The sequence below is a fragment of the Triplophysa rosa genome, linkage group LG11 (assembly GCF_024868665.1).
Source record: "Triplophysa rosa linkage group LG11, Trosa_1v2, whole genome shotgun sequence".
Classification (NCBI taxonomy): domain Eukaryota; kingdom Metazoa; phylum Chordata; class Actinopteri; order Cypriniformes; family Nemacheilidae; genus Triplophysa; species Triplophysa rosa.
In genome coordinates, this window is record NC_079900.1 from 20,797,036 (window position 1) to 20,813,523 (window position 16,488).

General features: G+C 39.5%; 1 protein-coding gene across 1 annotated transcript in view; it reads left to right on the forward strand.

The window, feature by feature from the left end:
* Positions 1–15,173, forward strand: part of sdk2a (sidekick cell adhesion molecule 2a) — a 145,868-nt gene extending 130,695 nt beyond the window's left edge. Inside the window, exons 34-45 of the mRNA XM_057346533.1 lie at positions 880–936; positions 1,429–1,530; positions 1,710–1,825; positions 2,869–3,055; positions 5,113–5,250; positions 6,142–6,324; positions 6,439–6,564; positions 6,846–7,010; positions 7,107–7,247; positions 8,642–8,786; positions 12,035–12,164; positions 15,062–15,173. Coding sequence (XP_057202516.1) covers positions 880–936; positions 1,429–1,530; positions 1,710–1,825; positions 2,869–3,055; positions 5,113–5,250; positions 6,142–6,324; positions 6,439–6,564; positions 6,846–6,970 — 1,034 coding nt within the window. The 3' untranslated portion in view covers positions 6,971–7,010; positions 7,107–7,247; positions 8,642–8,786; positions 12,035–12,164; positions 15,062–15,173. The remainder of the gene's footprint in view (positions 1–879; positions 937–1,428; positions 1,531–1,709; positions 1,826–2,868; positions 3,056–5,112; positions 5,251–6,141; positions 6,325–6,438; positions 6,565–6,845; positions 7,011–7,106; positions 7,248–8,641; positions 8,787–12,034; positions 12,165–15,061) is intronic.
* The last annotated feature ends 1,315 nt before the right edge of the window (positions 15,174–16,488 follow it).

Sequence of the window (16,488 nt, forward strand, 5' to 3'; positions counted from 1 at the left end):
CGTGACTCATACTTAATTTCACCTACTATGTATTATGGATGTAGGCAATTTCGGACGCAGGGTATGTGTCTGGAGCGGTCGAGTGTTATCTATTACAGTGGTTCTCAAACTTTTTAGTTGTAAGGCCCCCTTTGTGTTAAGTGCATCGCTTTGTTGCCCCCCATATAAAGACGTATAATCTTAAACTTAGAATTTTTATTAAAAAAGAAACATTCAGTTATACAATGCTGAAACCTCAATTCTTTTGTTTGGTGGTGTCATTTTTCTAATGTTTGATTGCATAAAATCTATGATACATTTTTATATTTCATAAAATGCCACAAAATCTGTGGCCCCCCTAGATCCATCTTGGGGCCCCCAGTTTGAAAACCACTGATCTATTATATCTATGGAGAATTGAAAAAACAAAATGATCTTTACAATTTCCATCCTTTGGCTATGACAACTTTAAATGCATATATTTATATTTGACAGTAATAAATCCTTTAGAAATGTCATTTATGTTTTGACGACAGCACCGCAAATATAAACTTAACAGATGAACTCAACAACTACGTACATCATGTACTGTATATACATAGATATTAACCTCTGTTACGCATCTTAGCCGAAGTTGTATTTCTGTGGATTCATTGCGGCTTGTCTCATTAACATGGCTGTAATGAAAACTCTACTGTGTATAAAGGCTCAGGCTGTGTTAATTGTTTCCTCAGCAGTTAGTTTTTCTCTGTCAGAGTCTGGAAAGCTGCCAGTCCAGCCTCTCTTTCTTCAAGCATTGAACTAATGAGCTAATCCAGCACTTCTTTCTCTTTGTCTCTCTCTCCCTCACATAACCTCTGGTCTTCCTCACTGCTTTCCTCTTCCTCCAACTGTGCTCAGCTCCCTACAGTGTGAGGAACCTGACCGAATCCTCACTTACCCAATACGAGCTGGACAGTAAGTCCTGACATTCACTTTCGCTCTGTCATCAGTGTTTGTCATCGGTTTTGGAGGAGTTGTCTGCTCGTGATTGAACATGTACACAAATATATGACTTAAGCCTTTCGATTATCACGTATTACCTCAATTCACATGGCTATAAATCTGCATGTGCAATGCAATTCAACACAAAAAGCAGGAATTTTCGTCACTCCCCAACACTTTGTACCCATCCAGCGAGTCTCTCATCCTGCCAAACTCAATCTTCAAACTCTGGTAACAACTCTTTCTCACACCTCGTTTGCTCGCTCACACGAGAGCACAGTCTCATTTGTCTCTCCTCTCACGTCTGTTTTTTTTCTGACCGCGCTCATTTCTCTCTGCTCCGTCATTGACTTTTTCTCGCAACATCTCACTTCATTGGAGACGGATCATTATGTTTTAGCACCACTTTAAGGTTTTGTCACGTGCTGTTGAATAGCGCTCGTGTGCGTTTTCTCTGTTGTTCAGATCTGAATAAGCACAAGCGTTACGAGATCAGACTGAGCGTGTATAACGCGGTGGGAGAGGGACCCGTCAGCTCGCCGCAGGAAGTGTTTGTGGGAGAGGCCGGTAAGGACATGAAAAATCTACCTTGCTGCTTCAACGCAATATTTTCATTTGGCACCGACTAATACAACTATTGCAGCAGTGCTGTCAGTCGGTATAAAGTCTATTAAAAGGGTTCAAACTGTGTCGGTATTTTTCTGCAGTCGCTCAAGAATTTGATTAAGTCTCTCTGTACTCATCAGTGCCCACCGCCCCGCCTCAGAATGTGGCTATCCAGTCCTCAACGGCGACCCAGCTTGATGTCACGTGGGACCCTCCACCCGTAGAGGCCCAGAATGGGGATATTCAAGGCTATAAGGTAGGACTTAACATAATCGTTTATGACATGTATGACTTTTTCTTCTGCAGAACACAAAAGTTGATATTTTGAAGAACGTTTGTACCCAAACAACATTGGCTCCCGTTGACTTCCATTGCATGGGCACAAAACCACTGAGACATTTCTCAAAATATCTTCTTTTGTGTTCCACATAAGAAAGAGTCAGGTTTTGACCATCATGAGGGTGAATAGGTGATAATTCAATTATTTTGGGGTGAACTATCACTTTAAGACTCTAAAACCATAGACATACATAGAGTGCTTAGGCACGTTGCCGCGATGTCTTTGTATGTGCATGTATGTCTAATAAAGCAATAAGTCCCAAGAAGCAGTGGGTTTCTAAAGCAATAAGCCCCAAGCCACTTAGCTGTTATAAAATGCACTTGTAACCCACTGCTTCGAGGGTCTTAATGCTTTTATAAAATGGTTATTCCATATGAGTAGCAAGGTTTCATTAAATAAAGTAAATAAAATGATATTTAGGCTATGTAATGCGGTCAGATGATCCAATGTCCAATGATTTGGACAACAAAATATTTTTACGGTTCTATACAAGAATAAATAATGTTAGAAAACATTTTGAGCTTCACACACTATAAACACTTTTATTGAGGCACAGGTAGTCGAGTTTAACTTGAACCTGGAACATTAAAATACAGTATTTCAAAGTTAATTTACATCAAAATCTTACCAAAGTTCTCATCAGTTCTCATTCTTTTAACTTTCCGACCGAGAGCTTTGTTCTTTTAATTATGAGACATTCAGGCTAACCCAGATTCTTACATGAGCAGTGCAGGTCACAAATAGACTTGTATTATATTCTGTTTGAACCGAGTAATGATTAGGTAAGCTGTACTTTTACAGTAATTGCTCGAATCTAATGTGACAGAGCACTTAGTCTTTTCGGTTTGAGAGCTACTGCTTCCAAATATAATAATCACAGCTCTTATAACACGAAACTCCGTCAGATTTACAGCTTCTTCTAGTTATCCATTTAAGTGATTTGTAATCTGTCTGTCCAGATTTATTACTGGGAGTTTCAGCTTCAGAACGAGACGGAGAGAGTGCGCACTCTCTTCCTGCCCGAGCTGAGCGTGAAATTAAAAAACCTGACCGGCTACACGACCTACATGATCAGTGTGGCTGCCTTCAACGCAGCAGGCGACAGCCCACGCTCACTGCCCACCAGAGGGCGCACTCAACAAGCAGGTGAGAAGACAAACCACTTCAATCCAGTTTATGGGTGCTCGTTCTAAAACTAAAACTGCTTGGGGGAGAGTATTTCGTTTTTTCAGCTCCCTGCTGATATGTTTATTCACTTTGAATCGGAGGGATCACGTCTTACAGAGGTCACGAGGGCTGTGGTATTAAGTTTTATGAAGGGTTGGCTCTCGAAACGGAAGCCCGTGACAGTTCGCTTAGGACTGGGAGCTGGGAACTGGGTTTGAGAAAATGGGCCACATGTAGGGGAAGGGTTTTGGCGGGTCAGCATAAGAAAAGTTGTGTTCCAAGTGATTTAGAAAAGTTCATTCCGCCTTTTCCGCTTCCCTTGAAGACTGTGACAGTGTGGTGAGGATGCAACAATGAGAACAGTAAAGCGAGCTTGAATCTTGGCTCAGTGAAACTCTGGGAGATGAGCCAACACAAGCTCATATGCCAATGTTCTGGAGGGCAGACAAACTCCTTACATTACTGGGAAATTAACCTGACCCCTCACCACACTGTGTTTACATAGAAACTGACTTAAAAGTCATTTTATTATGATTTGACTGATGTATCACAATGTGGATTTAGAGCAGTGCATTTTTGAGAAAACCTTATTGTCCTTGAATACTTCAAATACTGGCTATGAAAATTATTTATTATTATTATGTGTTCCCTGGGACACTAACCCATGATCTTTGCCCTGGTAATGTCATTCTCTACTAGTTTAAGAACAAGAACACCACATATCTTGATGACAAAATGATTTTGCTTCTTAAAGCGGCCCTAACACACCTGGTTTCTGACAATCTCATATTAATCTTGAGTACCTATAGAGTAGTATTGCATACTTTGTATCTTCAAAGAGTATTTAGTTTGATTACATTTATAAAAGATAGATACATCTGTACGATTATTTCCGAAAGCATACCGCGCATGCGGGGGGCAGGGGTAGGCTGAACTAAAGCACGTGCGCACCCATTGCCAACAAAACACAGACATCAGTTTCACTCACCGCATGCGGTTCATGTCCGGCATCTTTTAGAGCTGGGACGGCTCCATATATCAGTTTCAAACGATCTCCAAATCCAGTGTTATATCCACCGTTTATATAACATGCATCACCCAAATGCAGTGAACAAACAAACACCTGAACTTTGCGTACGTATGCTCACTCTCTCTCTCCTGCACACAAGTGAAAGTGACATCTGCGCATGCTCCTTCTCCTGCTCTCCTTGCTGCCACGTGGGCGTGCCGCGTGCTTTTCCGGGAGAATTGTCCAATAAGGGACTAAGAAAAATTGTTACGAAACAGTTTTATATGTTCGAAAAAAACTTGACAAGTTGACCATGTTAAGCATGAGAAGACAGCACGTTTAACATTGTAAAGAAGCCAGAATGCATGACACACCGTTGCACCACCCCTTTAAAACATTTCTTTCGCTGTTGTGCTTCTGAAACCTCGTATCTCCATATTTTGTGATTTGTTTACTTTTTGTCATAAATCATTATCTTAAGTCACGCTTTATGTTTTTCACTGGGTTTTGCGAATATCTGACCTATAAAAAGTGCCTGTCAACTTTGACAACACAGTATTTTATCATTTAAAAAGTAGTGTTTTTTATTTCCTGAAAAACAGCGACTTGGACATCCGAGGTTTCCGAAGGACAACGACGATTTGCATTTTTTTTGTAGCATATTTTTTTTGAAAATGTTCATATGCATTTGGCAACCCCCTATAAAAATAAATATAAAAGTTGTGAATTTTCTGTTGACATTGAAGCTGTTAAGGCGCATGTGTCGTGGACTTTGTCTTTGATTTGATTCCCTCACGTTATTCACATCGACTAGATTCAGATTACCTCACAATTGATATTGATCTGAAACGTAATGCGTGGTTATTGCGTTGCAAATACTGGGAAACTGACTACACCTCGTAGCTGTATTGATTCACAAACATCAATTTTCACACACGTTTGGCGTTGGGCTGTATCTGTATTTGTGGAAATCAGTCAACACCATTTCACGAAAGTGAATTATTAAAGAGTTTCATTCCCTCCACAGCTCCCAGTGCTCCCAGTTTCATTCACTTCAGTGAGCTCACCACTACCTCTGTCAACATGTCCTGGGGTGAGCCCAAACAGCCCAATGGCATCGTGGAGGGCTACCGTGTGGTCTACGAACCCTGCACTCCAGTGGATGGTGAGAAACCTCCCGCACACATAAAGTTAATCCTAACTCTAATTTGCACCCTTTTAGCTGTTTTTATCCCACATATGTCTAAAATTTGACCCTGAATGCATTCTATATGAGGTTTCTTTTGGCATGTAATGAATGGCATTCCTCTGTGAAGTTTCTCTGCCCTTTGCCCTGTCATGAGCACGGCCTGGTTGAAACATTTCAAAGGTGTGATGCATCAGCCAAATTCCACTATGTTTGGGATCAGAGAGGGTTTAAAGATTACTGTGGTCCCCTCATGTACTCATAATGGCCCCAGAGTGGTCAGGCCTGTGGGGAAACCAGATGTGATGTGCTGCTGTTTACCAAGCAGACATCGAGGATACTCCTCAATGGCAAAAGTCCAACGCTTTGTATTAGTTTAACTCCTGGAGTTCGACCTTGTGTGATTTTCAAACAAATGGGTCAGTGACAAATAATAATGAGGTAAATGAGAAAGTGCATGTGCCAAGTTCGTGTTTGCTTCATTTGTTTCATTTTTAAAAACTTTGATTTAATAACTTTTTGATTTTATAATTTCAAGTTACAAGTAGTAAACTATTTTCCTTAAACATTGAAAACAAAACAAAAAAACACATCTTAAACATTATTTTTTCAAATATACATTAAAAATGTTTATTTATAATAAAATGTTTATTGTAAAAATATATGGATTTACATAAAAAATGTGTTGTTTATTATATGTGTTTATTGTTGAAGAAATGCATTCAAATGCTTTTCATATGTTTTTATTTGAACAATTTAATAAATCTGGCCAAAGAAATGAGTGTCACTCATGTATTTTGTGTATGTTAATATTAGTATTCGTACTTTGACTTTAGCATGGTATCTAGAGTTTGAGTGTTTCCTCTACAGACTCCTCTCCTCACACTTCAGGTGTCAGTAAGATTGTCACAGTGGATGTGAAAGGCAGCACCCCATTGTGGATGAAAATCAAGGATCTGGCAGATGGAGTGACCTACACCTTCCGCATCCGCGCCAAAACCCTTACCTACGGTCCTGAGATCGAAGCCAACATCACTACCGGCCCTGGAGAAGGTGTTATTGCCTAATTTTTATGCTAATATTCAAGATTTCATTCTGATAGATTTTTGTGTTTATCACTGCAGTTTTGCGGCAATCAATTGCTTTATTCCTTCATTTGTGTCACAGGTGCTCCAGGGCCTCCAGGTGAGCCGTTCATCTCTCGTTACGGTTCGGCTCTCACCCTCCACTGGTCCAACGGCGACCCCGGACGAGCCCCCATCACACGCTACGTCATAGAGGCCAGACCATCTGGTGAGTTCAAGTAAAAATTATGAAACCGAAATTGTTTAATTACAAGCAGATATCCTCACAACTTTCCCTGTCTTTCATTGGCTGAAACAGACAGAGTACAGCCCTCGAATTCACTCCATTGGTTGACACAGTGTTGCTCTTTTGGGCTATTTGGGATGTTAAAAGAACACATTGTTACACATTTTGGGAAAAGCATATTACAAATAGTTTGCGTACAGCCGGATGAAAGTTATTTTAACATTGCAAAATGTTGAAATCATCACATTTTTTACCGTCGACAGACGAAGGATTGTGGGATATCCTCATCAAAGACATTCCTAAAGAAGTGACGTCATACACTCTAAACCTGGATATGCTCCGAGAAGGAGTCACTTATGACTTCCGTGTTATTGCGGTGAATGATTAAGGCTATGGTTCACCGAGTGCTCCATCTCCATCAATATCAGGTGTGTAACGTCGAGCAAACACGGCCGAAAACATTTCAACACTACTGTATATCGTGTCGACAAACCATTGTTTTTGCTCTACTTTTCGTTTATCAGCACAAAAGGTCTCTCCCTTTTACGAGGAATGGTGGTTTCTGGTGGTGATCGCTCTCGTCGGCCTCATCTTCATCCTCCTGCTCGTGTTCATCCTCATCATACGCGGGCAAAGTAAAAAGTACACCAAGAAAACAGACTCAGGTGGGTCGATAGGCCAGGGAAAATATACTGGAAATAGATCCGCAATATCCCTCAATTACGCTGATTGCCTTTCTGCTGATTCAATGAAATGGACTCAAGTTCAGCTCCATTTTCCCACCGCCGGTGTGTTTTGCCACTGTTTGAGAAAACGTGATTTTCCACTTGAGAGAGGCTCGGGGAATCAATAGCGGCGTCCATTTGCTTCAGTTGCTGTTGGTCATTTCTAACAACTTGATTGCTGACTCATTTTGCCGCCTGAGCGAGGTGGTCTGCCGTCTAATCCAAAATTACATCATCTCGCTTCTCGTCTCAGCTCGGCAAAGAAAGTGATGATTGAGACCTTTAACATTTCTGAGTTTTACAGAAAGCACGGTGGCTTGGCCATTAAGTACCTGAATAGGTTTTTATCGGCGGGTAAGCTCATACAAGGGGTGTTCACCTTGTGCAAACTAAACAAGACTAAAAATACAAAAACAGCAAGTATACGAAAGAAGGGAAGAACAGTTCTGTAGTACTTCGACGAAAACATACAAGTTACACATAGATTTTGTAGACTGCACCGAACGTTCAATATGCTTTGGGGAAGAAACTGTTCTTGTCTTGATGTTTTAATCCTACAAAATCTAGTTCTCGACAGCACATGCACCGAGTGTAGTAATGGGTTTATGGGTTATTTGGATCGCAAATGGACCACAAACATTTAACAAAGCGTTTCATCTTTCGGGGAGGTCTGGTAAAAGTTGGACGTGTGTGTGTGGGAGGTGTTCACACGTGGCTGCTTCAGTGCTTGGTCAGAGTTTAGTGCTGTGCCAGGATCAGTAAACAGGGATGTGGATGGGTGAAACACAAGGAAAGTGTTTGTGTGGAGCACAAAGGGCTTCTCTCAAGGTTCACCCCACCCGCGCGGCTCCGTTCAGTCCTGATCTACTGCCATCGGCTTGTTTTACTGGTGTTCAGCGAGACACAAAGGTCCCGCAAGGTCACACATCACACTGTCCACATCTGGGTGGAGCGGTCACTGCTCTCCTGACCTCCCTAAAAATCACACTTCTGTTCAACTCTCATTGTGTGTGAGGAGGGGTTCTGAGATCAGAGGTCTTCTGAATTTAGGAATTGCATGCTTCATGACCTAGTGCTGCGGTTTGACTGGCTTCCATGCCATGGCCACATACATGTGGAGGTCAAACAATACTGCATGAGATGTGCTTTACCGTGGTCATTTCTTAGGTTTGTTGGACAAATGAAGGGACTTTTTGTGAGATACAAGCCCTCACTCCACGACTAAAAATATATTTTATAGGATATTGTTTATTATATACTGTAGATGTCTAGATTTAATTAACAAATAACTCATTTCCTCAAGTCCTCATAGACCATCTTATCTTCCTCTGTAGGCGCCCACTCCAATTGCACATCTCTGCCCCTCTCTCACGGCGAGATGGTTCGGCTGGATGAAGGACGTTTTCCCGCCCTGGAGCTCAACAACCGCCGACTTTCTGTGAAAAATTCTTTCTGTCGTAAAAACGGAATCTACACCCGGTCAGTGTGGGTGTGATTTATCCATTATACATATAGAGAGCCCTAGATCATAAATATCATTCACAAAGGATCATTTGCTTAGCTAATGTAATGGGGCTTTTTATGGAATTTGAGATAAATATTTTATATCAGTATTCGGTTGAGGACGTTATTTACACAATGGATTTTATTCCCGACTGGCTATACAAACACAGCAAGAGTGAAATGTATTCTCTCAGCACACCGAGCTTTGGCTCAATCGTTCTACTTCAGTCATTCTTTAACAGGACGGAGTTGGCATGGATTTTAATGACAGTCGCTCTTTTCAAATCTCCAACTGCAATCTGTCAGCTGAAAAGAACACACCAGACTGTGGAAGTTGGACGTCTAAGACACCCCTCCTTTATTTCTTATTGGCATTCAGAGTACATGCTGCAGAAAGTGACCATTTATGTAAGCTTCAGAAAAACCATTTTTTTCTTATCGTGCAGGATACAAAAGGTCATATTCGTGACAGACATACTCTGTCTGTGGTATAATGCGGAACCAGATAGTTATTTATTAAAGACATCAAGCCAGTTATACAATGACTTTGAGGAGCTTTTGGAAAGTCATTTATTGAAGTATTTTATTGATGCAGTTTTGGTTTGTCATTGGCTGCCCAGGGTTATTACAGTAAACTAAAACTTAAACTAATTAAACATTTCCGTTAATTGAAATCAAACGAAAAATAGGCTTAAATATTATTTGAAAAATGAAAATGAGAAATGTTGCCTTAGCAATAAACCGACATGAGTTTAAGTCAATCGACATTAGTTTCAATTATTGGCTGGAAATGAATAAAAACTGAGCCGAAATAAAATACATTTAATCTATATTGCAATATAAGAAATAAAATTTGTAATGATAAAGCACACAATTTATAATAATTATATTATAAAAGTTCCAGTCCTTGATTCGGATTGGTCAGTAGCTGTGGAAGGAAGACTAAGTGATTTTACTTCATGGAAGTTGCATTGATTTTTTTGGCTTTCTGTGGTAACCGTTTTATAAAAGCGATAAGGTACTCGAGGCTACTGCTTTAAAGAAATCATTTTTTATATAAATATAAATGTTATATAAATATAATAATTTATATAAATTATTTTTAATCAAGCACACTTATTGCTTACTTCAATGTTAATTATGTAACTAAAAATATATTATACTAGTTAAATTACATTAAAATATATGTCTAAACTAAAAATTATACAACCAAGATAAATACTTCACACTGTTTCTTGGAAAAAAATCTATCAGTCTATCTCACCCATATACACAAAATATTGCAAAGTATTTTAATATGCATAATGCAGTTGACTTATTTGCGATGTTTTAATCATTTTTATATCATTTGAAGCCCTAAATAATGCATAAACTTTATCAATCTCCAAAGCACTGAAAGTCACAGTGAACTAGAAGTCGCAATCTTTACTTTTTTTAATTTTAATGAATTTTTAGGTGAACTACTGTATCCCTTTAACGGATATTCTGCCCAAGCCATCAAACTGACATCATCAGAAGAGGATCATCACTCCAGAGTAGAAGTTGATTTTCAGATTAAAGATTAAAACAGATGTGTGGATTGATTTGCACCACAAAACTAGTAATATGTAACAAAGTACTTGGGGTTAGCTTTGATTTCATGTGAACTTTTAGCTGTTGCTGTGGTTACCTCATGAGTCCAATTAAAAAGCCAACTTGTGCTTAACTTTACTGAAACGTTGTCATTTGAAAACCCTTTTGAAATGTTTCCTTATGTAATATGTAAAATTCATAATTTAGTACATGTTTTTGAGATATGTTCTATCATTTGAACCCATCCTCAGTAGCTCAACAGCAGCAAATATTTCAGATTTAGACATTTTTTAAGTGAAACATTTGCATCATTCTAACAGCAAGGATCTGAAGTTTCTTCGTAGAGTTTGCAGGCCACTTAGCTTGATTGGATGAAGTGATGAGTCTGCTGCGAGCTTCCTCTGCTGGTAATTGGTGGGCCTATTAGAGTGGAATGTGCTGGGGGCTTGTGCTGGTCCTCTGCCCGGTTGCTGAGGCCCGGGATGGGGATCAAAGGAGATTGGGCAGTAGATGTCTTCCACTAGGGATGCAGTGCTGCTAATGAGCTACCGACTAGATGGAGTCTTAAGAGAAATCTTTAATGGATGTAGAAGAAGGAAAGAGTTTGTTTTGAATGGAAAAACATATAGTGGTTGGGACTAGAGGAAGACCTTTCGTAGTGCTGCGATGGGGGGGATACCGTGCTTGTGAATAATTGAAACCCTGTCGAGGGATGTTGGGGCTGTTTGACATGGCTCCGCCTCTGTGCTTCTGCCTGCCTCCGATCTCAGCCTCCTCTGAATCTTAAACAGATACAATGTCATAACCCTCTCCTCCCCCTCAAGTCCCATTGCTTTTATCCCAGGGGCCCTGTTTTTTGCTGGGACAACCCCTCCACCACCAAGGCTTTCAATGGGCATACAACTCTCGCATGGCCCTCTTGCTAGTTGTCAGTTTGAACAAAGCATCATACGTTCCTCCATTGATGCACATGGCTGGTGGTTGCCATGTTTTTTGAAATCCCTCTTGCATCCTAATTAGGACTCCCCAAATATCAGATGTTCCTTAAATAATTAGCGTCTTTAAATCTTCTTTCCTCTGCTTGATTTATATTGTGAGCCGACTGATGTGATGTTCTGAGCCAGGGCAGCTTAACATCACCGGTTGAGAACCTGATGTCTCCAGTGACCTTGGCTTTGAGCGTATCAGACCTCATTATGGCAAATGAAGTAAACTCATCTCGCCATGCAGTCTTTGCTCTCCTGTCATTTTTTTCAAGCGGTTCAAAGAAATACAGTCTAATCCCCCCATAACCCCTAAATCTGTCTCCAGAAGACACTGGAATGATTTGCTGCTCCTTATCCCCTTGGAATGCTCATCATCCGTTGTTATTTTTTCTGCCGTGTGCAGACGTCAGTCTTCATGAGTGTTTTCATGTAATCGAAACGAGCTTTGAGAATGAATTCTTCCATAAGGATGCTGCTTTATAGGATAGGTGGGGTTGACTGTATAATCTTCAAAGATGGCAAATTGATTCTGTAGCCTGTTTTAAAGAAATCGGTTTTATCTCCACTTACAAATGACAAAACATGCTGATCATTAATGAGAACTGAATTACTGACCCAAATGATGACTTCTGGGATTCACTTTTTTTGTTTTGTTTTCCCTTTCAGATCTCCTCCTCGGCCCAGTCCCGGCAGTCTGCACTACTCCGATGAAGACGTCAGTGTTAAATACAATGATCTGGTCCCTGCCGAGAGCAGCAGTCTGACCGAAAAGCCATCTGAAGTGTCTGACTCACAGGTGAGTCATAAACATATCAAATGTTTTCTTATAAGAAGAAAAGAAACAACTTTATCTTTTTTACTTTTCAACCCCTCCATCCCCAAGTTCCATTATACTATGTAAAGACCACGTTTTACTATCCAATCAGTTTCTGCAAGATAAAATCAAGCCCCGCCCCACATTGTCACGCTGAACCTGTTTCAACGAAGTAATGTAGAAGTAAAATTAGGTGGTATTTTGGTTAAAGAATTAAAGAATAAAGAATTAAAAATAAAAAAGTCTTTAATCCATTAAACAAGCAAAAAGCTTGAGGCCACCCACCATAGGATAGAAAAATGGGAAGGTGATCTCAACATCTCAAATGTTTTCTTAAGAAGAAAAGAGATTAAATGGAGAGAAAATGGAGATGTTTGTTCTAAGTATTTTAGATTAATCTTCAGATAAGACTCGGTAAGCTCCTCTAGTCTCCTCCAGAGATCTTAGCTCTGTCACAAACTGTGCTTATGTTTTCCCAGATACCGAAGTCAGCAAACAAACATCAAAGATTTGAATTTGCATTAAAACATCTTATTACAATTTATTCTCATTAAAGACTCTGAAGCTGTCTCCGGTACGTCTCCATTTCCTCCGACTAAAAACATGCTATTTTTTCCTATGCAAACACATTAAAATACAAGATTATGGTAAGAGAACTTGACCTTTCCTGTTAAAAGTGTTTATCAAGACAAGCTGACACAGCTCATTTCATCACTGGACATCCAATCCAATCCACTATTGATCTTCACAGGAAACAGTAAATTTCCCAATTACAATTAATGGAGTTTATTTTATGCAACAGAATATAATATTCTGTTACATAAGGATCTCTTCATATATGCAGTATATGATTCCATGACTATATAGATAGGGCTTTAGGTGTCATGGAGGTTTTGTAAATTGGGGCCGTGTCGCTTATTTCAGCATTTGTCATTTCTCGCCAGTGTTGGGTGTAACTAGTTACTAAGTAATTATTTACTGTAATTTAATTACTTTTCACTTGAAAAATTAAAGTAACGGATTACTCTTATTTTTTCTGTAATTAAATTACAGTTACTTTTGATGTAATTAAACTAAATACTTTGTGTAATATATGTGTGTGCAATAGTGTAATTAACATCAAAATTCAAAGTCTAACTTTAAAATCCGTGCTTTAATGTTTAATTCTCACATTTGTAATACTTTGGTCAGTAAATAAGAGTACTTTATGTAGTTTATATTATTTATTTGAATGAATTAAAAGAGCCGTTTCATGTCTATCCTTGAATCACTTAACTAATCAAGGTTGATGTAGTATATAGAAAGTAATTAGTAATAAGTAACTAAATTATTTTTGGAGAGAGTAATTTGTAGAGTAATCTATTTACACTATTGAATATGTAATTAGTAACTAGTAATTAATTACCTTTTCAGAATAACTTACCCAACACTGTTTCTCGCACAACCCCACTAAGAGTGTCAGCTGCCCACACTGTCATAACATTGTCTCTTCATAGGATCTTTCTAAATTCAACAAACCACTCCTGTCCTAAATAAAGCACTTAGGTTCCTCGGCACTTGTATAAATAGGTAGATCGGCATGTTCCTGACATAATCTCAACTTTAACAAACACTAAAACTGTTTTTGCCTGTCTGTTTGTTCATTTTGACCTCGTTTCTTTTGTGCTCTACACACAATGTGTTTGCTCTTTCACCGGGGGCTTGTGTTTGGTTATTAGGTCTCTTCTCCTTAGAGTTTGGGTGAGGTATGTGTTTACTGGTAGTCTAGCAGAGCAATGATGATTGTAGGAATCTGTATAATAGTGTGAATGATCAGATTCAGAGAATTCTGTCATTACTGTATATTTAACAACTTTTTATTGTTCCAAAGCTATATGCTATACCTTTTTTGAAGAAGATCCTTCCAGCAAAGTTTGATGTTTCAGACAACTCATATGAAACTTTTTTATTTTCAATGAAAAGTTCCTAAAAAGTTATTTGTGCGTTTGTATGGTTCCATAAGGAACCTTTAACATCCACACAACTTTTCTACAGATGATAAAAATGTATTTTTCTTTTTAGAACCTCGGAATGAAAGGAACCAGAAATGGTTCTTCTGTTCCATTTATTTGAAGAACCCTTTTAGCACCTTTATGTTTAAGAGTGTGCATTAGAATTCCAAAAAGATTCAGATTTTTCTCTTTTGTCTTCCAAAAAACAAACTAAAAATAATAACATAGATTTAGAATGATTTAATGTGATAGTTCACCCAAAAATGAAAATTGTGTCATCATTTACTCACCTTCAGATTGTTCCAGCCTGTATAAATGTTTTTGTTCTGCTGAACACAAAGGAAGATATTTGGAAAGATTTCAGTAACCAAACAGTACCCCCCCTCCCCTATTGACTCCCATAGTATTTATTTTCTCTATATGGCAGTCAATGGGGGATGAGATCAGCTCGGTTACTGACATTCTTCCAAATATCTTCCTTTGTGTTCAGCAGAACAAAAACATTTATACAGGTTTGGAACAATCTGAGGGTGAGCAAACGATGACAGAATTTTCATTTTTGGGTGAACTATCCATTTAAGGGTGAGTAAATAATGTTCCCATTTTTGGTTGAAGAGTTTCTAAGTGTCCAGATGTGAAGATAGTTTTTTTTGTTTAGCGGTGTTTCAGACTTTAGTTTTTGTAGATTTCAGAGTACTCAATTATTATCATTTAGTTTTTATCTCGTCTATATTTGCACGTGTCCATTTAGCAAAATCTTTTGTCCATTGCGACTCGCGAAAAAGGAATGTTGCAAAACAAGCCTCTCATTCTAAGCAGACAGTAGAGTCAAAAGTTGGCCATCAAAGTTCTCTTGGTAAAGGTGAACTCTTTCTCGTTCACTTGCAGGGCAGCGACAGCGAATACGAGTTGGACCCAAACAGGCAGAAGACCCACTCTTTCGTCAACCACTACATCAGTGATCCCACCTACTATAATTCCTGGCGGCGACAACAGAAGGGCGTCTCTCGCCCTCCTGCGTACGGCTACTCCCAGCCCGACACTGTGGCGGAGCAGGAGTCGCGACCTCACCCTCCTCCGCTGCCCCCGCTACCACCTCTGCTACCCCACAGCAATCCCTCCCAGCAACCCCAGGGCCACGGCACCCTGTTCAGGCCCAAGGGAAGCCGGACTCCCACCCCATCACTGCTGTCCTCTGACAACCATAACCAGCACACCCTGTACAGGCCGCCTAGCAGCCTGGGAGCCTCCACCCAGGTCCCAGCCGCAGGATTCTCATCGTTTGTTTGATACAAGACTCTCGTTTTAATGACAGCACGCCTGTGTGGGACTCCGGGGTTATTATTGGCCTGTTCTTCTGGTGCTGCATCTTGTCGGACATCCAGAGCTGCTTTTGGAATTCATTTGACCCTTTGTGTGGGTGTGCAGGTGTATTGTGGGCGTGTATGTGTGCGAGAGCATTCAAACACAGACAATCATTTCAAGAGAAAGCGCTTATAGCTTGTTCGTTTTAAGATGACGTTAATTTATTCACCTCACCTGTTCACTACATTTAAGAGATTATGCGATATGTCCAAAATATTTAAAATAAATGTTCATGTAATACAGTGGGGTCCAAAAGTCTGCAGCACCATTTGAAATCTGTGATTTTTGTTACTTAAAGCTGCAATTCATACGTTTCGGTTAAAAATATTGGTTACCCCTATAAGGTAGAATAATGTTTTGTTGGTCGAGTTGTTCCATTTTGTTTGGAAATGTCAGTTTGACCTCATCACACTTTGAAGGTCCAGAGTGTGAATTTTACCGGCATCTAGTGGTGAGGTTGCAAATAGCAGCCAATGGTTCAATCCACCGCTCGCCCCTTTCTTTTGGAGGACAAAGATGTTGTCTTCACTAGATAACATCTACAAAACTCGCTCTGTTGAGCAGTTTGTCCGTTTAGGGCTACTGTAGAAACAATATGGTGAATTCCATATAAGGGGACCCGAGGTGTATGTAGATAGAAATAGATCATTCTAAGGTAATAAAAACATAACGCTTCAATATGAAAAGTCTTTATACACCTCTGAACACATAGTTGTGTATATTATATTGCATTTCTTTCAATGGATCCTCCTTAATCGCACACATTGCACCTTTAACCTAACGTTAAGTACGTAAAAGTAACCTGCAGTTTTATGTTTCAAACAGATAGAGAGGCAAGAGTTATAAATTGCAGCTTTAAATTTACATTTCTAGACGTCTCCTCAAATATAAGCAAAGTTATGACATTAATAACCAGATCCCATGTCAGATTTCCTTGCTTTCATTGAAGC